This window comes from Callospermophilus lateralis, chromosome 7, assembly GCF_048772815.1.
Source record: "Callospermophilus lateralis isolate mCalLat2 chromosome 7, mCalLat2.hap1, whole genome shotgun sequence".
Lineage (NCBI taxonomy): Eukaryota > Metazoa > Chordata > Mammalia > Rodentia > Sciuridae > Callospermophilus > Callospermophilus lateralis.
In genome coordinates this window covers 90,026,587-90,050,750 of record NC_135311.1, presented here as the reverse complement: position 1 = coordinate 90,050,750, position 24,164 = coordinate 90,026,587, and the positions used below count along the sequence as shown (strand labels likewise).

General features: G+C 36.3%; 1 protein-coding gene across 4 annotated transcripts; it reads right to left on the bottom strand.

The window, feature by feature from the left end:
* Positions 1 to 908: 908 nt before the first annotated feature.
* Serbp1 (SERPINE1 mRNA binding protein 1) lies at positions 909 to 22,664 on the bottom strand. Of its 4 annotated transcripts, none has more exons than XM_076863740.2 (8): positions 22,243 to 22,664; positions 18,918 to 19,068; positions 18,220 to 18,360; positions 18,016 to 18,105; positions 17,387 to 17,506; positions 12,598 to 12,775; positions 8,864 to 9,037; positions 909 to 7,141 (listed from the first exon to the last, which is right to left on the bottom strand). In XM_076863740.2, exons 1-8 carry the CDS (start codon positions 22,553 to 22,555, stop codon positions 7,085 to 7,087), a joined length of 1,224 nt encoding a protein of 407 aa, XP_076719855.2. In that variant the 5' UTR covers positions 22,556 to 22,664; the 3' UTR covers positions 909 to 7,084. The 4 variants fall into 4 exon arrangements, with proteins under 4 accessions (XP_076719855.2, XP_076719857.2, XP_076719856.2 ...); XM_076863742.2 differs by having other exon boundaries at positions 17,387 to 17,461; XM_076863741.2 differs by having other exon boundaries at positions 18,016 to 18,087.
* Between the last annotated feature and the right edge of the window lie 1,500 nt (positions 22,665 to 24,164).

Below are 24,164 nucleotides of genomic sequence, written 5' to 3'. Positions count from 1 at the left end.
TTACAGGGTTTACCACACCCAACCATTAAACCATTTATTTAGTTAAAAAAAAAAAAAAAAAAAAAAAAAGCATCAAGGCTACATTTGACTCAATTTTGTGGCTTGGGAATTGTTGAAATGCAAATAAACATCTTTCTTTTCTTTTATGCTAATTGGCTCCATACTTTGCTAGTAGTCACTTTATTTACAAATGTCAAAACTGTTCTAAAGTAGGTTCTTCTCACACTTCAATCAAATCTCTAAAAAATCAATTATGAGCTGCCAGTCCTTTTGAGTCAATTCAGGTCAATTTTTGCACTTGGGAGGGATTAAAGCCAGGGGCACTACTCTACTACTCAGCTACATCCCTAGCCCTAGATGGGGTCTTGCTGTTACAGAGGCTGACCTTGAATTTATCAACCTCATGCCTCAACCCCAGAATGGCTGGGATTTACAGGTGTGTACCACTGTGCTGGCTTCAGGCCACTTCTCAACTTTCCCAACTTCAAGGAACTGTATATGCCTGTCAGGTGAGGTTCAAAATACCTTCACTTTCTAATGCTAGGCATTTTGCCACCTATTAGGTAATAGGAACCAAGGAAACATTATAAGGGGAATTACAAGATCCTCCAAGAATAAACTTTCTCAAGGACCCAGAAATTTCACTGGAAAAGCTTAAAACATCCACAATCCTGACATTTGCGTAATTGGAAGAAAATTATCAAAACTCACTTGTTAAAATTCCCAACTCACTTGTTATCTAATGTAATCATCACTTTACCAAGTTAGTATATAATGTACCTCCCTGCACATTAGCACCAAGAAGTGAACTTCATAACCTATTTTCTTGTGGCCCAAACTGAGGATCAATCCAGGAGACTCCCTTTCCCACCTCCCATCTCTCAAGTTAAAAATAGGAATTCCCAAAATTTCATTTAGAAACAGAAATGTTACTTTATTTATTCCATCACAAAGGGAGCAAAAGACCATTTGCCTTCTTTTCACAACACTGTGGAAAACACTTGTTTCCTAAGTTATTCTCAACCCCATACTATAATTCAATTTGACCAGATTCTGTCCAATCCTTGTAAACAGAGCCAACTCCCACCCTCTGTAATCTATGTCAGAGTAACTTACAGAGAAGCTGTGCACAGCTTTTTAAAATATTACATCCACTTTTTACTTGCTTCTAATAGAGGAAAAATAATTAGCAAGGATGTTTAGTAAGTCATTCCTCCAGCTAGAGGGAGTCTTCATTTCAAAGTTTTCTCTAAAAATCTGAGGTTACTTTTAAAGTTTAACAACCCTAGATTGATAAACCTGATGTTCTTCAATCAACAGGTTATTGGCAATTTTCCCTTAATAAACGTTTTTCTCTTGAAGAGAACTTCTCAGATGTTATTTTTCAATTAGCTACACAGCATCAAAAGCACTTCTTCATTCAACAGGACTTCTAGCTCTAGCAAGACTCATGATGCAAGGGATCAGTACAACTGCTATAAAAAAATGTGTATTTTGACATATAGTGACCAAGTGCCACTTAATCTTCAAGATACAGTATACTGTAATGAACAAAACACAGTGATGTGAAGCATATAATATACCTGTTAGGTAGGATTATGATTTTTTCCCCATGGCTAGTAACCAGTGAACATCTAACTTAAAAAATGGTTTTATCGAATCCAGGCCTGTACATTGTTCACAAGATCCTAATCTAGCCTTTAGTACCTAAGTAGTGCCTTCATCAATATGTATACTATAAAATGGAACACAAAACCAAGTTGAAGCCAAATTGTTTGCAGTTTTAAAGGAAGTTGTTTTACCACAAAAGAAAAAAAAAAAGTCCTTGTAAATTTAATTAGAAATTCCGAATTCCCAGGGGAAATGGACAATTATCTACCTACTAACAGTTGTTATATGTGAATCATGAAAGCCCAAACACTTTTGGCCATGTAATGGGGGAAAATAAAAACATTCATCTTCTTAGATGAATTTTGTGATTTTTAAAATAATCCAGCAATGTTAATATTCTGATAAACATTTAACATGCACTTGTCTAAATATTATCACGTGGCTGGTCAACATGTGTGATTACAACCCAAGTGTAAAATGAATTAAATATGCAAAGTTCCCAAAATAAAACAAAAAATTTTCTGACATTACTCATTAGCTAATAGAATAGTCCCAATCTGCTTTCAGGCAAATGGCAAGAATCAGCTACCACAATTGAAGCGATACGATATAAACCAATAGAATTGTCCAAAGCAACTTCCCGTTTTCTCCCAACATCAGAATCCTGAATATCAGCCCTTTACTCAACATTTCTACACCAGTAACAGGTAATAAACTTAAGAAATAAAGGCCACAAGGTCAGTTCACAGTAGTCGTCTTAGACCTGGTTCACATGGTGTGAATCAATCATTTACAGTTTGTCTTCCACATACAAACCTAGGAATTATCTATGCAAATGCAATAGGAACTGCCATACCCTCCCACATGGGCAGCAAAAGGGATGTTACTGACTTGATACCTAATAACTGAAGAAAACTGTGCAAATTACCAACTTTCAATTGTCACTTCTCACCTTTTCCTTCTATCTAAAAGTGGACTCCCAGTTACTTAGTGCATATCACAAATGCTATAAAAATTTTGCCTCGTTTTGAGAGGATGACATCCAGGGATGCTCACTACTGACTGACATCCCCAGTCCTTTTTACTTTTTGTCTTCCCAAGTTGCCAGGCTGACCTTTTAACTTGCAATCCTTTTGCCTTAGCCTCCCAAGTGACTAGGATTACAGGCAGGTATGCCACCATGTCAGGCAGAAAACTGTTACGAGAAATCATTAATTTGGTGCCAGGTTGTTTTTGTTTTTTGCCTATGTAAGATATGCATAATTCTTATGGAAAAACTGATTAGTGACACCTGAGCATTGATATGAGCACTACTAAATGTGAAACCTCATGGTATTGTGATAACTTTTATAGCAGAGCCATACATTTAAGTTGCTAGACAATTTTTATTTGAAGAAACAAAATCAGCCTTAAAAAGCTATCAGGTTAACTCATCCCTTTCCTGATTATAGACATCAAAGTATGAATTTATTTCATAAATTCCTGTGAGGTAGGATCTAGCTTGTACCTTGAACTGTTTTATTTTCAAAGAGCTCTTAGATGCTGACCTGGAAGAAACAGCTTGAGTAAGAATATAGCACACACTTTATGGAAAGGGCTACACAAAGGCTTTGTGGACTACCAACATTTTTTTTTTTTTTTTCTTTTAACTCTTCAATACTAATAAAAACTATTCTTAGCTCAGGAATGCAGTGATAAGAGTGTAGCCTGGTATTTCTAAGGCCCTGGGTTCAAGTGCCAGCACCACAAAAAAAAGAAAAATGAAAACTCAGGAATGTAAAAAACAGACCACAGGCTAAAGTTTGCTGACAGATTGTTAAGATATAGCACTTTAAGCTTCTTATGCACAGGTTATAACCTTGTTTCACTATATTCTTGGATTTAATTCCTCCACCTGACTTTATCAATTCTCAAACTTCAAAACCAACTAGGGTCTCAGGTTCAAAGAATCATTGCCAAGGTACACAGTACCTCCCAACCCATACAGCTAAGCAAAAAGTAACCACCCAAATTTTTTACAGCTGCCATTATCTCAACAAACCCTGACAGACTGGGGATGTAGCTCAGTAGTAGTGTTTGGTATGTGTACAGCTCTGGGTTCAATCCCCAACACTGAAAAACAAATGACAAAGCCCTAATAAATTTGTCTTGCAAATTATGTTGATAGATTACTAGGCTGCAAAAGTTTAATCAGGTACTATTTTACTGCCTTTACTATTAGGCACAGGCTTGCCAAAAAGATAATAATGATCAAGTTTCTGGGCTCTCAGTAAACTTGGATCTGGCATTCAGTAGGGTTTAACAATCACTTGTACATCAATCTCATTATTATTACAAATGTTCGAATTAGAATATATTTTCCAAGCACTTTCTTTAGAAAGCAGAACTGTATATCAGCTGAAGGTTGGGACAGATGTCCTTTTAAGGTACCTGTCCTTTTAAGGTACCTGCATAGTCTTACCTTTCAGTCAACGTCAGGATCTAGCGACTTCACATTTCTCCTTTTTAACTTTAATAATACCTGTTGGTTTCTTCCACCAGCTACTGCTCTTAAAAGTCATTTTAAAAATTCAATACACAGTATTTAGACTTTGTATGCAACTACCTATTAATACTTTTCTATTTCAGTGCAATCTCTAGCAATTAGAAAAATAACAATGAATACTTAATATTCTCCCTCCAAACCCATACCAAAAATAAGCCCCAAATATATTTACAACCCTGGAAATGATGTGTCTTACTTCCATTTTAAAAAAATGAAATTGAATAAAGGTACTAGATGATGTACATTATCTTGTGACACATTTTAAGAGCTTAAATAACTCAAGTCTTAAAATAGTATTCAACTAGTAAACCATACCCCCAGTCATTTCAGTACACTTGTAAATGTCTTTAAAAGCTTCAGTTCTTGATATTATTTTCATTTAAAATCATCAAGATAAAAATTCACCAAAACATCAATCACACTATTTAAGGAACCTATATCCATTAAGAAATTTTCTCTCTATAGTACTATACCCAGTTAGCCATTGAAAACTGGCATTATGATTTTCAGTGGAAACCTGATTTTCTAAGAGAAATGAAAATCATCACATAAACACTTGAAATTCATTTTACCTGAACTTAAACTTTCCCAATGTTGTCACTAATGGGGATCTCTCCCAAATAAGTTTACCAAATAAAAACCTCACATAAAACCTAAATGTAATACTTTTAAAACTTAAATGAGCATTACATCTTGAGGGTATGAAGGGGTCAGAAACTGGGAAACACATGACAATGAGGGCTCCTATTTGATTGCTTTTATAACTTTTTAAGAAGTGAGCATGAAAATAAATCTTTATTTTCAGTTATTACCCACGAATAAGAGAAAGTTAGGTTCACAGTTTTAGCTATTGACACAAAGTGAACTAGGAGGCAAATTCACATCCATCAGACACAACTAATGGATCAACTTTTTCAAGTTTAGGCTATCTTGAAAGCTTGCAACATACCAGATATTGCTGTGTGTTCTCTAGTGACAATGGCTGACAGTAAATGGAACTTGAAGTGTTTTTGAATAACAGATGTTTTCTATAATATGTTGCTGGAAATCCAGAGATTTATAAACATGTTCAGAAAAGAGTTGAATCCTTAAAGTCTAAACACACTGATTTAAGAGTGTGTATGTTGCAATTTCAAAAGGAGTCAATAATCCATATGGACTAAATTAATACTTGCCTCTGGGTAGCAGGCCTTTTTGTAAATATAAAATTATATTAGACATTAGCACCAGTGCAGAACATGCTCAGCATCATAAGATCCAAAACACCAGCACAAGTTTATCCATCACTAAAAAACAATTACCTCTTACTAAGATGTCAAGACTAGTAGGTAGATTGATACATCCAATCCAAACGAATAACTTTTGTACTGTACAATCTTTTTTTCAGAAGTATAAGTGAAAAATCAATCAACTACATAGCAGACATGTTAAATTTAAAATCTCCAATATTTTAAAAACTGGACCTTACCAGAGGTAGAAAATAACTGACAAGTGACAGAAGTTAAAATTTTAAATAAAATTCCTTCCCTGTTTAATCAATAAATGTGGCAGAATTTAAAAAAAAAAAAAATCCTACAAAACCTGTTTATTGATCATTCTATCAATGTATTTAGTAAGTGGTGATGCTCCTGTTCAAGGAATCCATTAATTACCTAATTTAATAAAGAGGGAAAAGATATTTATCACCTTCTCTGGAACAAATATTCATCTATCAATTTTAAGACCAAATAGTAACAATATAGGAAATCATTAACAGTTAAAGATTTTTGGCTTATGTTTTATGGATGGTGCTGCTGTTCCAACCTTATAAAGTAAAGCTGTCTGCTTTCCAAATTTCAAAAATTGAATACTCTCCCCATCTCACCATACTAACCAGTGCCCTTTGGTTTCTTCAGAACAAGAAAGGTTAAAAGGGTTGTTGATTACAGATGTAACATTCTGATTTGGGGACCTATCAAACAAAAATCATAGCAAAGCAAGTGCCAGACACTTATTTTAAAGAAGTATAAACATTACCCATTAGAGCAAATCAACTTATTCCACTCACCCTGTTGGGGGGGCAGAAATCCTATATCCATAACACTTGACAGGATGTGTTTATCAAGATACACTAAGTAGCTCAAACAACTTCCACAAATAAAGTGTCTAGCTTGGCTTTTAAAATGGGAAAGTCACATATTTCAAAAGTAAATATAGTTGAAATTGTGAATCGGGTATAATTTGAACCTAATGAACCATGCAGGAAGCAAGGGTTAATAAACCAATGTGCTTTGAATTTGTTCAAGTACTGATATTTCTGCATATAAAGATTTAGCATATATAACAGCTATTATGAGAAGTGAAAAAAGATTTTTCCCCAAAAATGAAAATATTAAAACTAAGTTAAAATACATAAAGTAGTTAGTATTCCACACAGCATAAAATTCGACAAATCAAAGTTTACATGTCCCAGCTGACCATGTGTGAAAATGCAAAGCAGGTATTAAAACTGATATTATGTCCAATATTTAAAACCAGTTTGTAATTGGGGGAACATCTAAATCCTTAATTAAAAAACACAAATGAAGTGAAAGCTTTAAACTGGTACACACTGTTCACACCTATATTTCAAGTTTGGAAATGCATATTTGCAAGCAGCAATACAAAAGTATTCATGAAGAATGCATAATCTCTGAAAATTATGAAAACATCCCTGCTACCAATACATTTCTAAATACAAAACTGACTACCATATTTGTTACTTCTGTGTAGCGAGAGAAGTTCATTTTCAAAACAGATAAAATTCAGTCTTTAGGTGTGAATGGTATGAATGACAGTCTTTTTTTTTTTTTTTTTTTTAAATTTCTTAGTCGTTTGGGATCCTTAAGCATGCAAAAGCTTTGAACAGGAGGGTCCACAAAGGAACCAGGGTTGTCTTATGGCATCCAGTTAAGCCAGAGCTGGGAATGCCTCTGGGTCATCCACATCAGGGGCAGAAGCACTCGACTGAAAAAGAAATAAACCAAGATTAACAATTCTCAAAATTTATAAACACACTACCAATGCCAGCATTTAGAATCAGAACTCTCAAAAAGAAGCTTAAACACTAAAATACTAATTAAAATGTAGCAAAACTCTTACTTAAAAGCAAAAATCATAAAATAGAACTACAAATATCTGTAGTAAGCTTCATTAATTTCTATCAAAACCTATAAAAATCTGACCATGTGTGAAAATGCAAAGCAGGTATTAAAACTAATATTGTGTCCAATATTTAAAACCAATTTGTAATTGGGAGAACAATCCTTAATCAAAAAACACAAATAAAGTGAAGAAAGCTTTAACTGGCATACACTGTTCACAACTATATTTCAAGTTTAGAATAAAAATCCCCAAGTAATAGCATGGACTGTTTTAAATTACAGGTCTATTTAGATGGGATATGGACTTTTTTTTTTTTTTGCGCTTCGTTGTTTACTATTCTTGTACTTTTTCCACTTGCTCAAGTAAAAAAGCATCAATATGAAAGCTGGTCAAGAAACCAATTAGCTGCTGGGAATCACAGTGCACATCTAATTCCAGCATCTCAGGAAAGTAAGGCAAGAGGATTGCATGTTAAGTCCAGCCTTGGCAACTTAGCAAGACCTTGTCTGGGGTGTATATAGCTCAATGATAGGGTCCCTAGTTCAATCCCAGTCCTCGAGCCCCCCCACCCCAAAATCAATTAGCAATCATTTAAGCAGCACATTCATCAATGCTGGAAGGGGGCTCAACTGCTATTTACAACCTAAAGTACAAATAACAACAAAAGTAAAAACAATTCACAGGGCCATATATAACACATTTGTCTTTAAAAAGAAAGTGTCAGAGGAAAAAAAATAAACTTCAATAGATTATCATTGATAATCATAAAAACTCATAATTATTATTATCATTATAATTAAGCACTGACAGACTCAATATGATCTTTTTTTTAAAAGCAGTGCTGAAAATTCAGGAAGGTTACTTACAACCTGAACAATAAGGCAAAAGTGTTTCAAAGATTACCTCTAATATTTTTTTGCATCAGGCAGATCTGACCCAATTACCTGGGATCTACAAATTATTTAAGAATTTGTTTTATGCAAGGTACTAAAGAGATTATAAAAGAGCAAAAATATATCTCAGCTCTCACAGAACAGTTTAGTAAGAAATCAAAAACAAACAAAAAAAGTCTTACAATCATGTGCCATACATAAATTATACAATGAACACCAATGTGATATTAGTTGCTGAGATCTAAAAAGCAGTACAAAATTACTGAAGAAAACAAACATATTTCAGGTAGACCTCAGCAAATGCTTAGAATCAATTTGATTCCCTGTACCTCAATTTCCTCCATGAGGATGTTACCACAGTAACAACAACTAAATGAAATATATAAAAAGCCTCACATAACACTGACTAGCCCCTACTAAGAACTCAGTACAGTGTGGGGTTGAAGATATAGCTCAGTTGGTAGAGTGCTTGCCTCATATGCACAAGGCCCTAGGTTCAATTCCTAGCAACAACAACGGGGGAAAAAAAAAACAAAAAAACTCACGTAAGTACTTTATAATTTGAAATGTTGACTCTTAAAAGCATGTGAACTTCATTTTCTACTTCTTCCTATATTCCAAAAAGCACCCAGCCAGTGATTTACTAGAAAATGTCCTTACATTATTTGAAAGGGATAGTCTTCAAGATTACCTTGTCAGTCCTGCTGCCACGGTTTGGGCGTCCACCACGCCCACGCCCACCTCGTCCTCCCCTGCCACCACGTCCTGGGCGGCCTAGATCTCCAAAATTGATCTCCAGCTGAGATGTTATGTCATTTGCTGGCTTCCGGAAATGATGGTCCATAACCGAATCTTCAGCGTGAGCCTAATAAATGTTAAGGAAGAGTCACTGGGTAATGCATAAGAAAGTCATGTTGGAAATTTTTCTGAGTAATGAGCATTCTTCTAAAAATGCTAGCTCTACAACCTGTACTTTGTGTGATCACCATCTCTTAGGTTTGTTAGCTTTGCACTCAGCAAAAGTTGATTTCATAGTAAGAATTCCCTTCATTTTATCTCATATTTCCATGTAAGCTGGAAAGCTATAAACTCAAGTGAAATACTAAACAAGAGGGGAACCCTGAAATGCTGTGCACACAAAAAACCCACATCTTAAAGGTACCAAAGGAACTTTCTTAAAAATGAAGTGTTTGTAATATCCAGGTTTTCTTTCATACATGAAAGAAAAAGGTTAAAAAGAAAAAAATCTTTACAATGCTTACCACCTCATTTCTTGTATGTTTGGGATGTATGGGGTTTCAATCTTCTAGCTAGAAGTTTACTTGCACTATTTATATTGTATCCCCCCCCCCCAAATATACATAATTTATACCTTTTTCTGAAGGGACAATGAACATTTTGTTCTTTCTAACCAACTTAAATATCCTGTCAAAAACCACGCTTTCATCAGATACTCAAATGTCATCTCTATTCCACACAATATAAAGGCAATAGAAGATTCTTTTAATATTAAAGGAACCCAAAACAAATGTAAATCCACAAAACACTAGCAAATTAAAAGTCAAATCTTTTAAATTTGCTTGCTATTTCAAATCAATGGTATCAATGCATTCATTAACAGGGCTTTTCTTTTTCTTTCTTTTTTTTTAAGTTTCTGGAAAATAGAACCAAATAACTGGTGGCTACAGCAGAAAAATTTTGTATGTTCAAGGGACATCTCTAACTTCTTAAGGCAATTACTAGAATAGGAAAAAAAAAAATCTAGCAGTTTTCTAGAGCATTTAGAGAATCATAACAAGAAATAGCACCCTTCAGTTCTATCAGTGACACAGTAACTCAGCTCTCCATTTCTACAGCCATGTTTCCCCCCCACCTCACATTTGTCATGAAGACACATAAAAGTATTATATACAACATTCTTTTTTAAAAAAATTTTAATATTTTATTTTTTAGTTTTCAACGGACACAACATTCTTTCTTTGTATGTGGTGCTGATGATCGAACCCAGGCCACACGCATACCAAGAAAGCGCGCTACCGCTTGAGCCACATCCCCAGCCCTATATACAATATTCTTGAAGGCCAAAATATTCAAGAACCATAAGCTAGGCCTGATTCACAAAGACTAATTCAAAGACACAAACACTTAGGAGTGACTTAATGTATATTAAGTTTCAAAGTTATTCATTACCAATTTCACATTTTATAATTTTTAGAAATGTCGAATCTTACCTTATACAATTTGGTAGTCCCCCAATCCACAGGGGATAATACATCCCAAGACCAGCTACTAGGGATTGCCTGAACTACAGATAGTACCAAATCCTACAAATATTGCTTTTTCCTATATGCAGGCTACTGAATGACTAGCACGTAGTGTACACACTGTGGGTACACAGGACAAAGGGATGATTTACATCCCTGGAATAAGAGTTAAAAAGCCTGAGATTCCATCATACTATTCAGAAAGAATGAATGAAATTTACATTTGATTGTGTATTTCTGGAAATAAAGCACAGGTAAGGGGGCACTATTGTAGTTATTTTTGAAAAGCTCAATATTAAAATATTTAAAATCAGGAGAACTAGCCTAATGTCCATGATATGCATGAACTGTAGGATATTAATGAAATTACCTAAATTACAATTAGAGTTGTATGGGGAAAAGACCAGTTAGATACCAGTTAGATACCCAAAAGATAAAAATAGGTAAATCTCTTTTTTTTAATATTTATTTTTTAGGTGTAGTTGGACACAGTGCCTTTATTTTATTTATTTATTTATTTTTATGTGGTGCTGAGGATTGAACCCAGAGCCTCACATGTGCTAGTCAAGCACTCTATTGCTGAACTACAACCCCAGCCCCAAGAATAGGTAAATCTTTGCAGGCAGTTCAGTAATTGGTTCAAATGAACACTCTCCTTGACGGAATGTCCATGGTTCTTGAATAAAGATATTTTTATACTGTTCTACTCAAATACACTAACAATTTTATCTGTAAGAATTTTTTAAAAAAGTGCTGTAATAATGCAAATTTTTTTCTATAAGACTTGGCAATGTCTTCATTTATTCATTTTATGATGTTAAAAATCATTTTTTCTCTAAACTTAAAATACACTGGTATTTTAAACCTCAATATTATTCATGTTTCTCAAGCTTGTTTCATTGTCATTTTTATGTTTAATAAAGATCTTACTAAGGACTTGGTGGGCAGAGGGGCTTAATGGTAGAGGGTGTTTGGCCTGTGACACCCTAAGTTCAATCCCCAGCACAAGTAAATATATAAAATCTTACTGAATTCTTTATTATGGGTTGCTGATGCCTTCATAACACTTTAAAGCTTACTTTGGATTTCTGGTAGTCAGATTTATGACACAAATAAGAACAAATGTCAAAAGGTTAAAAGTTAATAAGAGAAAAGAATTTAGAAGAAATAATGTAGTATTTTGGCCAAGATCCCATACTTACACAAACCTTAATAGGATGTAACACTGGGACAATTCCTGTAAGAACACGCCCCAAAGCGTGAACAGAAGCTACCAAATAAAAAGCTACCAATGTGACTTCCTAAAATATTTTCATTAGTTTCCATGTTTCTCAAAGAAAAAAGGAAACTCATAAATTGATCATTTGATCTTCATAAGAGATCATCTTCAATAAAGAGCAGCATTTGTAGCATTTACTGAGAGTTCTAACCATTACACATGCACAGCCAGACAATCTTAAAAGGTGGGTATTAGCCAGGCACGTTGGTACATGGCTATATTCCCAGCTATTTGGGAGGTGGCAGGATTGCCAAATTCAAGGCCCATCTTATCATCTTAGCAAAACACTACCTACCTCAAAACACACTCGGGGGCATACACCCACCCACCCTCCCTCCCTCCAGATATAGGTCAATGGTAGAATGCCCCCAGGTTCAATATCCAGTTCTAACAAAGAAAGAACGAATGAAGCCCCTTATTTTTTAGGTTAAACCATAAGAAAATGCCAACGTTTCAATTAAACTACAGCTTTAAGAAGAAATATTTTTTAAAAACACTGTCAGGGCTAGGTTGTGGCTCAGTGGTAAAGTGCTTGCCTAGCATGTGTGAGGCACTGGGTTTGATTCTCAGCACCATATATAAATAAAATACAGGTTCACTGACAACTAACAAAATATTTTAAAAAACCACCAAGTCATTCAATAGGCCATTAACAGATTTTTAGAAAAAATACTACCATATTAAATACAATTATGGATTAATAAACGAACTAAATTTCTTATACCATAGTAATTTAGTTTCCCTTTTGAGCAAGTTATCTGTCCCAAATGATCCCATGTAAAGCTTTTGCAAAAAATATTTTCCATATGAAATTTAACGTGAAAACTATAAACAGTTCAAATCACATCTGAACATTTTCAAACATCACAAATTTAATTTTACCTCTTCACTCTTTGATTTATGAAGAACAAATCCCTTCTTCCATTGCCCATCAGCACCTTCATTTGGTTTTCGGATATTAAATTCTACTTTTGCACGGTCTTTATTTTGAATAGCCTTCCATTCATCCAAAGTCATCTCTTTTGGACCCTCTTCCTTAACTTCTTCAACTTCGTTTTCCCTGTGAAAAGAAGTTTAAATTTTATACCTGGTAGACAACTGGCATAATTTTTACTAAAACACCTCAAATATATTATAAGGAAATTAATAATGACCGGTTAGTAATCTTTTAGAGAAAAATTATCATATCCAAGGGCAAAGGTATTAGTTTTTCTATATAATCCAATGACTAACATATAACATGACAGAGACCAAGAATTCAGTGTTCATTGATAAGCATAAGTATCTGAGGATTATACAATATATCTTCATATATCTTATTTTGGGGGGTGTGGGGCGGGGGCTAACTGGTGATTGGACCCAGTGACACTTTACCTCTAGGCTACATCCCTAATCATCTTCTTTTTAATCTTTTTTTTTTTTGTAGTTTTAGATGGACAGAATGCCTTTATTTTATGCAGTGCCAAGGTTCAAACCCAGTGCCTCAAGTGCCAGGCACTCTGCCCCAGCCCCCTAATCATTTTTATTTTGAGACAGGGTCTAAACTGCGAAGACTGGCCTCAAACTTGCAATCCTCCAGCCTCAATCTCCCAATCTGCTTGTATCAAAGTTGTACATGACACTCTCAGCTCTTCATAAACTCTTAAATGATTTCTTATCAGTAACACAATCTTACACAATCTTGAATTGACCTTATTATTCCTTACACTTCTTTAAAACTGTACCCTTTGACATAATTAAAATATCTTCTCCTAAATGTGTTTTCATTTTCCATAATCCCCCACAATATACAACTCAAAACGGGTTATGATCTAAGATGCACAGTGAGACACCAGACTTCACATTATGCAAAAGAAATGTTTCTCTTTATTCTAGCAACCTGTACTCAAGGCAAAGTAAAACAAACGTTTCCACGAATCCTAAAATCTACTCCAACTTTTCAAACCAACCTGAATATGGAACAGAAGACTGAAGTTTCATTGGTTATCAAACTGTTTATAAAACTGTTCAATATTTAATACCAAATTAATTATTTCCAAATGTAATTCTCAGGTTATAACTACTTTATTGTTAGCCTTTCCTCTTTTTTTTTTTAACAAAGCACTAAAAATCCATTATTTTAGTCTAATCTCAAATTTCCAATTGTCACCAAACAACTTGTTTGCTATTTTGGGAACCTAGCGTCTTTCCAAAGATAGCAAGTGATTTAGTTAGCCTTAGGACTCAAATTTCTCTCCTGAAGCCATTCTTTGCTTTTATACAAACCCCATTTTAAAACTTCCTAGAAGTTTATACATAACTGATGGGATCTTGGGAACAAAGTTCAAGTTTGTCAGTTTACTCCAGAGACTGAGGCAGGAGGATCATGAGTTCAAAGCCAGCCTCAGCAACTTAGTGAGGCTCTAGGCAACTCAGCAAGACTCAAATACAAAAAAGGGTTGGGAATGTGGCTCTCTGGCTTAGTGGTTAAGTGGCCCAGGTTCAATCCCCATACCAAATATATACATATATACAAACCAGTCCTGTCCTTAATACCATATTCAATTTCTCCCCTACTCTAGAGTAAGAGTAGACCTAGCAGCTTGGGAGGCTACAGCAGGAGCATCTCAAATTCAAATCCAGCCTCAGCAGCTTAGCGAGGCCCCAAGCAACTTGGTGGCTCAATGATTAAGCACCTCTGGGTTCAATCCTTGGTACCTTTTTTTTTATTATTATTAGAATAAGAGTAGAGACTGCTCTGATGTGATCATTATTTTCTTTACACCAATGATCACCGATTTCACTCCTGGGTCCTGAGTTAAGAATTTGTCTCCAATACCCTACTGATGCATCATTTCCTTCTGGAAAATAGTTACGATCTTTGTGGATCACTCAAAGTGAATTGATCACAAGCTCTTTATTAAAGCAATTGTTGTGCTGAATAATGTTACACTGAGTTCATCTAACTTAAATTAATATTTCATTGTTTACCACACAAAAGTATGATTCCACATAGTTTCAAATAAATATTACTCCAAGTGCAAAACATCACTTCCTAACATCGTGCATTTTTATCTACTCTCTCCAACAGTAAACAACTTTTCCTTATGCCAACAGGCCCAGGGAATATAATGCTCCCTATCATGAACAGAGGTTCATAAGAGCATTTTCCTTCCTGGAAAAAGGAAAAATGTAGAAAGGGCATCCTTTCACTGATTGATTTGAATGTTGTCTCTGAACACAGAACCACTGACCTACATAAAAAGACACAGAGCCTATGAAACAGAGCAAAGAACTAAAAAGTGAATCCATATATTTAGAACCAACTGATTTTTGAAGATACCAAGAATATACACTGGAAAAAGGACAATCATTTCAATTAATAGTGCTGGAAAACAGTCTAGGAAGACAGGAAAATGAAACTGGATCCCCAATCACAAAAACCAATTCAAAATGGATCAAAGACTTAAATGGAAAAAATACTTCAGGGAATTGGCACAGACAAAGCTTTTTTGGATATGACCCCAAAAGCGCAGGCAATAGAAACAAAAAATTGGCAAATGGAATCACATTAAACTAAACAGCTTCTACACAGCAAAGGAAGCAACCAAAGTGAAGTGACAACCTACAGAATGGAAGAAAATATTTACAATATTTGCAAACTATTTGCCTAACAAAGGATTAGCAAGAATGCATACTGTACTCAATTCGATATCAAAATAACACATAATCTGATCAAAAACATGGGAAAATGATATGAACAGACATTTCTTCAAAAATATACAAATGGCCAAGTTATGAAAAAATGCCAACCATCATTAATCATCTGCAAAATGAAAATCAAAAGCACAATGAGACATGATATCTCACCCTGGTTAGAAGAGCTATTATCAAGAAGATTAAAAACTGGGCTGGGGTTATGGCTTAGTGGTAGAGCACTTGCCTAGTATACTTGAGGCACTGGGTTCGATTCTCAGCACCACATGTAAATAAACAACAATTAATTTTAAAAAAAAGATAAAAATTTTAAAATGCTGGTGAAGATGCAGAGAAAAGAGAACTCATACACAGTTAGTGGAAATTTAAATTGGTACAACTTTAATGGAAAGCAGTCCCCAAAAGAAAGAATGGTTATGTACCTAAAGGAAAATATAATTGGTAAGTCAAAGACCCACCTGAACCCCATGTTTATTGCAGCACTATTCAAAGCAACCAAGACATACAATCAACCAATGTGTCCACTGATGGAAAAAAGAATAAACTGTGGTATATAAACACACAATCAAATATTATTCAACCATAAAATGAATGAAATCCTATTTTTGCAGTTAACACTGATGGAACTGGAGGACTATTACAAATAAGGCAGACTGTTAATACTACACAGAAGCCCATAAATACATAAAATTATTACATATCAACTAAACATTTTCAGGAAAAAAAAACTGTCCAAAATAATCTATAATCCAAGACTTTAAATCACAACTTACTAAAACAAATGACTAGGATATAACTTATGCTTGGACTGATAAAAAAGTTTTAGGAAGGTAAATTCTTTTTTTTTCGATACTGGGGATTGAAGCCTGGGCCACCTAACCACTGAGCCACACCCCTATCCACTACCTCCTTTTTTATATTTTATTTAGAGACAAAGTCTAATTGCTAAGGACCTCACTAAATTGCTAATGCTGGCTTTGAACTCATAATCCTCCTGCTTCAGCCTCCCACACCATTGGGATTATAGTTGTGTGACACTGTGCCCAGCTATGGAGGTAAATTATTTCTATCAGGATAACTTTAATCTTAAAACAACTCTCACCCTTGAAAAAACCAAAAACTTTAAAATCAGAAAATGAACATTAAGAAGGCTGAGTAGGAGCTAGGGAGATAGCTCAGTTGGTAGAGTACTTTCCTTGCATGCACAAGGTCCTGGGTTCAATCCCCAGCACCAAAAAAAAAAAAAAAAAAAAAAAAAAAAAAAGCCACCTGTGTGGGGCAGGTGACAGGGAAGAAGGCTAGTGAATTAGTAACATTTTCATCTTTAGTGTTCCTCTTACATTAGTGATAGTATGTTCCAAATTCTAGGTTAATGGACAAAAAACTTAGAGATGGAATTTTAAAAATCAATATATATTCTAGTTTTAATTGTCTAATTTCAAACTATACAACTATAAAATGTAAAAATTATTTCAGACTTGAGTTAAGTACTATGAGTTCCTGTTACCCCAACAATTCACACTAATTTTTAGAAATCCCCTACTTTAGCTTCTAGTTTTACCTACTCAATGTTTTAGGACAACTACCACTTAGAATTAAAACATTTCTATCAAATTAGATAATTACAGGTGCACAGCACCTTATTCCTATTTTTCCATTATCAGGTTACAATAGATCTTTTTTTTTCCATTTGTTAGGATTAGTAGGTTTCACTAAAATATACACACTCCTTATGACAATGGTATTTAACTAATCAATTGGAAGTTAACATTAAGATATCCCATTTTCAAACCATTAGAGCCAACCTTACATGTAGGTGTAAAGCACTAATTTAAATATTATTTGATGAGAGGACAACAAAAATATTTTTATCAAAGAAGCATTAAATAACAGTATTAGATCTGAGTTACCTTATTGGTTAACCAGACTGATTTCAAAGTTATATAGCATTACCACCTCATACAAAATTACTTACTTATTTTCAGTATCTGCCACTGGATGTTCTTCACCTTCAGGTGTTTCCTCAGTCGCATTTGATTGATCCAAGTCACTGCAATTATAAGATATTTGTTTCTGAATGTATTTGGGGGACTCTCTAAGGAAAGAAAGAAAAAGAAAAGCATCTAGGTCCATTTACATGTAGTTGAAAGAGTTTGCATACAATAACAAAAATTTCTACATTAAGTTTTCCTGCTAAAATTCTCTACTAGAGAAAAACAATATAAACCACTGGTTAAGTTAGTTCACATACTTTTAAATCAAAGTTTTATTGGCTTATCATTTTTTAAGTATTGAAGTCCAATAGTTAGAATAGGACTTATTAAACTCAAAGAAATTAGAACATCTGAATAATTCCAATGAAAAGCTATACATTCATACAAAAAAATCAGTAACATACTGATGTGTAGAAAAATTGGTCTAATTAGTATAACCCAAACTATCCCATAAGACATTATCTTATTCAATAATAGTTGAGCTAGAGCATACATTCTATCTCAGAAACAAAATTTAATACACGTATAGTTATCTCCAGAAAACTTGTTTTAAACTTGTATCTAGTAAAGGATCAGTTTTATTGAAATTTTTAAAAATCAGAATACCAACGTTAATTCATCTTTGACAGTTCCCCAGTTGTGAGATCCGCTACCTCCACGTTTATCCTCATGCTTCAGGCCACTGTAATGTGAAAAAGAACTAACAAAACTGAGTTAACATAATACTCTTTAGTTTTAGAAATTCAAATTTTATTTTGTATTAAATTAACACATTAAAATGTATAAATGAAATAACAACCAATATAAGACTTACGATCTATCACTTCCACTATGCCTATCAAATTCACGTTTGCCACGAGAATCAAATCCATCTCCTCGACCCATTCCACGACCACGGCCTCCTCGACCCCTTCCAAGACCACCACGACCTCGGATGGGTCGGTCAATAATTGGTCTACAATACAAATTTTAAAAGTATACCTTTGAGTTTCAAGAAAAAGGAATAGGAGAGAAAAGCTCAAAAATACAGAACAATCTTAATGGCTCATAACCCAACAGCTAAATACATACTTCAGAAAATTTAACTGTATTTCTAAACATGTGAACTGTAAAAACCCTCTCCTAACAAATTATTTTAGCATTTTGTAACACACTACCAGTGCATATACCATTTCATTTTTATTCACTGTATCAAACCCGCTGTTCACCAATACACTTAAAATACATATAACCTATATATGAAATAATTTGTTTTACTACGAGCAATTAACCAACAGTATTATCCTTTTAAAAACACCTAGGGAGAGTAAGGGGGAAAAAAGATCTAAGTTTCAAGTGTTATCCAAGGTCTAAGTATAACAATCCTCACATTCAAGATGTTTCTCTGGAAAAAATGACAGAAATAATCAGTAACACTGCTTGCTACCTGGAAATTATGCCCAATTTATAGCTTCATGCTAAGATGTAAACATAGCCAACAAAACGTGAAGAGACTTCCTTTTAAAATCTTACCTATCAACTGAAAATTCGCCTCCTTCACCCTTTTCTTCAAGTGGCTTATCAAATCTCCTTTCACGAGGCGGTCGCCTTTCTGGTCTTCTATCAATTATTTTTCCTTCACCCTGAAGTTGTTGATCAGGTCTTCTTCCAACACGTCTTATTCCTAAAAGGAAAAATAACCAGCAGAAACAAATTATCTTTGCAGAAACAAAATTTAGGCCAAGGCTATTAAAAAGGCAAACACTGGGCATACCCAATGTAAAACAAAGTACTTTAAGGAAATTCCTACTTATTTTTAACTTAAATCTAGTTTGCCACCCCAGCAAGCATTTCCTATAATGCCTTAGAAGTCATTTGGGCAGCCATTACTCTTTCCAAAATGTCAGTCTCTCAATAAAAAATATTAGGTTGGGGGTATAGTTCAGGGTGGGGCACTTGCAAAAGTATCTTCCCCACCCCACCCCCAAAGAATCAGAATATAAAACAAAAACAAAAAACACTTTAAGCAATATATAAAAAAAAGAAACAGGGGGAATAAGGGTGTAGCTCAGTGATACAGCATGTGTTAGCATGTACAAGGCCCTAGGATCAGCACGTACACACAGAGGAAACTTATGGCACCAAATGACAGCTGAAGGACTTACTGATTTTTCCCATTACTACTGTTTTCCTGTTAATGTCTGAGGTCCACAGCCCAATAAGGAAACCAATATGAATTATTATGGCCTTAGGAATAAACAGATGCTGGTTAAACACATGACTAAATTTCAGGTATGCTGTAATTCCCAAGTCAGTTCTGACAAAGTCAAAAATAAGCTGAGAAACGGATTTTACAAGATCTTAAATTACTTCACGTTGATTCTTTCGAAGAAAGTAAAATACCATCACTATATATCCAATTGCTCATATGCCTGTAACTAGAACAAAACTGCAATTATCTATTTTTTATAATAAAACTTTAAGCTTCAATCCCTGAAAACTCTCAGGACAAACCACAAATAAAGACCTTACACCAAAACATTTAAATAAATTTCATCAGAAGTATAATGGTTGGGGCGGAGCTATGCAACTAGTCCTTATAATGATATCCAAGCCAAACACACCCAAATGAACAATGACTGGCTTCCCCACCCAACATTCAGCATTAGTCCTACAAAACCTAAAAAAAACTTATTGCCAACACAAAAAATAAACTCATCTAACGAAATGACTGATTTTTTTAAAAATGCAAGCTGCTTCTGATGTACTTATCTATACTCACAAATTAAGTGCACTAGATTCCACACTTTTTATTATACACACTTCCCATACACCAAAAGCCTACACTACACTCAGTGACTTTCTACTTTATCAATTCTCAATTTCTTCAAATGCACAAAGAACAAACTCTAAAATTTGCATAAGACAAACATTAAACAATTCTATAAAGTACATCTAGAATTGTGTTCAAAAGGCACACAACATGGGTGGATCAGAGTACTAAGAATAGGGATTTTGTTTACAGGTCTATCTCTCAATAACAGAATACTGACAGGTGAAAGGTTTTGAAAATGAGTATTTGTCATCCAACATTTTCCCTACATTTATAAGCTTGTGTTTTATCCAACTTCAGGTTAAGACTGCAAGTGCTCTGAGATACTCATGAAAATATTGATAGCTAATATGGAATAGTTTTCCCAAGGAAAGAATGTCAAAATTAATCCTCCTTATAAATTTACAAAATAATTTCCTACAGTTGCAACATGAAATAAGATCTCATTTCATGGATATACTTCATGGTCAAAACAACGTAAGTACTTAAATCATGTTTCATGCTTTGAACATTTAAAATGAACACATTCATCAGGTGCACCTTTGATTTGTTTTAGACTCATTTTTTTCATGTAATTTCTTTGAATTGGTGTGATCAAGGATCAGCATAGTGTAATTAATCACACAAGCCAGAGTTCCTTAACACTGGAATTAAATGCTTTTTTCAACTGTGATAAGACTGCCATAAAGCTTAATTAGCTGAATAGATACTTGGCCTAAGTGGTATATACATGCTTTCTAATACTACAACTTAAGCCTTCTTCTCTCCAGTCTATAATTTTAACACAGGAATTTTTCTTTCCTTCTATTCACCACCTAGATCCTAGATTTTTTCATTCCAATCCCCACAAAAGACCATTTAAAAATATTCTAAGAGATACCTAGCACAAGCTAATGAGAAACAACCACTTTCAGGAGCACGTGGCAGCAAGGAGTAATTTCAACTTTCAACATATAAAGGCAATTCTAAAGATTTCTGAAATCTACTTGCTACTGATCATACTCGACTTTTTCTTGTCCCCAACTGTTTTGCTCTTTTTCATTCACAACAAACTAGTAAGGAGGAAGAATGCAAAAATTACAACCCTGTAAAACTCAGTGCCCTGGAACTACTACTAACTGCCTGCAAAAATCCTGACCATGCTTCACGCACATGTTGAGGAAAAGCTGCACTCTAAAGAGGTGTGCAGCGGCAAGGTTTGACAGCCTCTGCACTCTTTCACCCACGAGGTCCAGACCAAGTCAGACAATTTGAAATGGTGAGTGCACATTCGGGAGAATGGATCTCGACACGAGGGCAAGCCTCAAGATTTCCTGCAATAACCAGTCTTCTTTCAGCATTCTGCTTAAGCGAGTGTAGCCAAATTCCTCTCTCCAACAATATAATTCATTGAAGCAACTTATAATAATATTGTACGAGTTAAAGCAGAGGAGGGGAACAATAAAGCACAGATGAAACCTCAAACAGCATCTTACTTCACAATGTCTAGTAGCCTTGAGCACAGAAGGGGCTCAAGTAGAAACTATGAGCCCCAGCTTTCTATTGGGGTACCCTGCGCCATCATGGGACAAGATGGCAGGGCAGGATCCTAAAGCAGAGACCAGCACTTCACAGGAGCACGCTGAGAAAGAGTTCTGCCCAGGAAGCAGCTGTGGATCCCAAGCTTCTCAGCAACTGCAAGAGGCTGCTAAAAAGCGGCTGGCTTCCCCTCACTCAGCCCATGCGCTCGCCCGCCAAGGAATCCGGCGGGAAGGCGTCAGCCCCACAGCACCCGAGCTCGCACGCTCCCTGCTCCCAGTCAGGGGCGGGAAGGGGGTGGCTCCGCGAACCTTGCAGGCGGCGGCGTGAACTTGGGACTACCAAGCTCCCAGCACCTTCGCAGGACCTGGCTTTTGTCGCGTGGGGAAAACGTGGAGAAATCGGCGGCAAAGTCTCTCGCGGAGCCTCGGAGCTCCAGAAGCAAGTGGCAGTCCCCTCTCTCCTTCCCCCTACCTCGTAACTCCCCACCTCCTACCCCGGCTTTACCTTCTTTCTTAAGAGCCACGGGTGGCTGCGTCTCCTCTTTCTTGTCAGCCACGCCAACGTTGGGGGGCAGCGGGTTCTTGCGGTCTTTCTGGGACTCTTTACGCAGCTGTTTGCCTGCCGCGTTGGAGTTGGTCTGGGCCGCGGCCTGAGCTGCGCTCTTGGCCCCAGGTCCCCCAACGCCGCCCCCGCCGGCTTCTTTTTTCTTGTTCTCTGCTGCTTTCAGCACCTCGAAGGGGTCCGATTCATCATCAAATAACTGGTCGAATCGGTTGGTGACCACGCAGCCGAAGCCTTCCTGTAAGTGCCCAGGCATGATGGTGGCTCGGCGGCGCGTTCCTCCACGGATTGCAGCGGGCCGCGCCGAGCCAAGAGCGCCTGCTTCAGCTCTTCCCACAAGATGGCCGGGCCGAGAGAGGGGGGCCGTCTTCTCTTCCGGCGCCAGGCACGCATCCGGGAGCGGCCAGCGTCGCAAGGCACTATGGGGCACGTAGGCCGGAGTCGTTTCTCTTGAGGTGGCTACCCGCGCAGGGACTACAATTCCCAGTGTACACAGCTCGATAGCTCTTCGCGCGCGCCTGAGAGGCGGGATCTCGCAGCGCGAGTGAAGCGTGCGAGCTGGAGGAGAAGCTTGGTGGTGGGCGGAGTCCTGCCACCTGCTCTTGTCACTCTTAAACTCGCTAGGTCTTTAGTTACCCTGAGAACAGGAAAACGTGACGGCACATTTTGTTCACGAAAGTGCTCTGTCTTTGGTTTCACTCGCCCTGCCTCTAGCCCAGGGCTAACTTTCTCCACCTCTGCGGGAGGGTCAAGGTGACTCCCAGACCTCACTACAGAGACTCACAAACTTCCGGGGGAGGGGGTGCCGCACCGGCTTCCCTAAGGCTGCGCCCCGTCTGTCGCGAGTGCCTAACTACTCTGGTGCTGAAGTCCTTCGTTAGCACTCCATAACGAATTCATGCTCTTCTGTTTAATGTTAGGCGGAATACTGCTCTTCCTCTCTCGGGGACATGAACTCGGGTGCAGAAATAACCAAAAAAACAAGTGGAACTATCACATGGGAGTGTTGCGCGCCTTTCCCGGGCATTGCGACCGCTGCTTAAGAGCTGTTAAGCCTTGATAGTGCAGCACTAGGAGCTGTGCAAACCTCCAAAGAAGTGTGTAGATTCACTAGAATCATTCCAATTAATCGGTCTTTAGTATCCTGTAAGTCAAGGCTTATAGGTGGCTGTCGTGTTCGTAAATTGTGCTCAAGATATGTTTTAGAGCATCTTGGGTGTACGCGTGAGGGGAAGAAAATACGTTCAAAATTCAGTTAATAATGACTTGGTTTTGGTAGTAGTTAAGAATATTAAATCCCACTAAGACATTACAGTGACAAGGCTTATTCAAGCATATTTGATAACACTGTAAATGTTTAAATATGTGGTAATTGTAAAGCCTTTTTCCATTGACATAAAATACAATAGAAAATGCATCTCTCGAAGTGACAGGTGCTAGGAATAGTTTAATCTCAATGTCTTGTTAGGTAAGTAGTTGCCTCCTTTTCACAGGTGATGAAACAATTTCAGAGGTGAAATGACTTACCACGTTCACACTTCTATATGTGCTGGTGCCAGGCATTAACTAACTCCATTATGAGAGTGTTGGCATCAACCCTTGAATCCAGTCTTTGCCCTGATAGAAATTAGACAGTTACTGAATTTCCAGCATTTAAGCAGATTTAAGCATGGTTTCCTGTCAGGGTATGATACATGAGTGAATGTAATATTATCAAATACTGAGATTTTAAATCAATTCCTTAAAAAGAAGACAGTCACATTACATAAAAAATATCCTCAAGTATCCTATTTCCTATTTTTCTTGCTTCTCTATCCTCCCCAACTTCTCAAAGTTGTTTATTTCACTGTCTTCTCAGTTCCTCC

What these genes read in the sequence shown, in the direction of transcription:
- Serbp1 (XM_076863740.2), bottom strand. Translation starts at nt 22,555, where the DNA reads ATGCCTGGGCACTTACAGGAAGGCTTCGGCTGCGTGGTCACCAACCGA. An exon ending in GGCGAATTTTCAGTTGATAG is followed by an intron (nt 18,361 to 18,917) that starts GTAAGATTTTAA and finishes TTTGTATTGTAG; the next exon opens with ACCAATTATTGACCGACCCA. An exon ending in ACTGTCAAAGATGAATTAAC is followed by an intron (nt 17,507 to 18,015) that starts GTTGGTATTCTG and finishes TTCTTTCCTTAG; the next exon opens with AGAGTCCCCCAAATACATTC.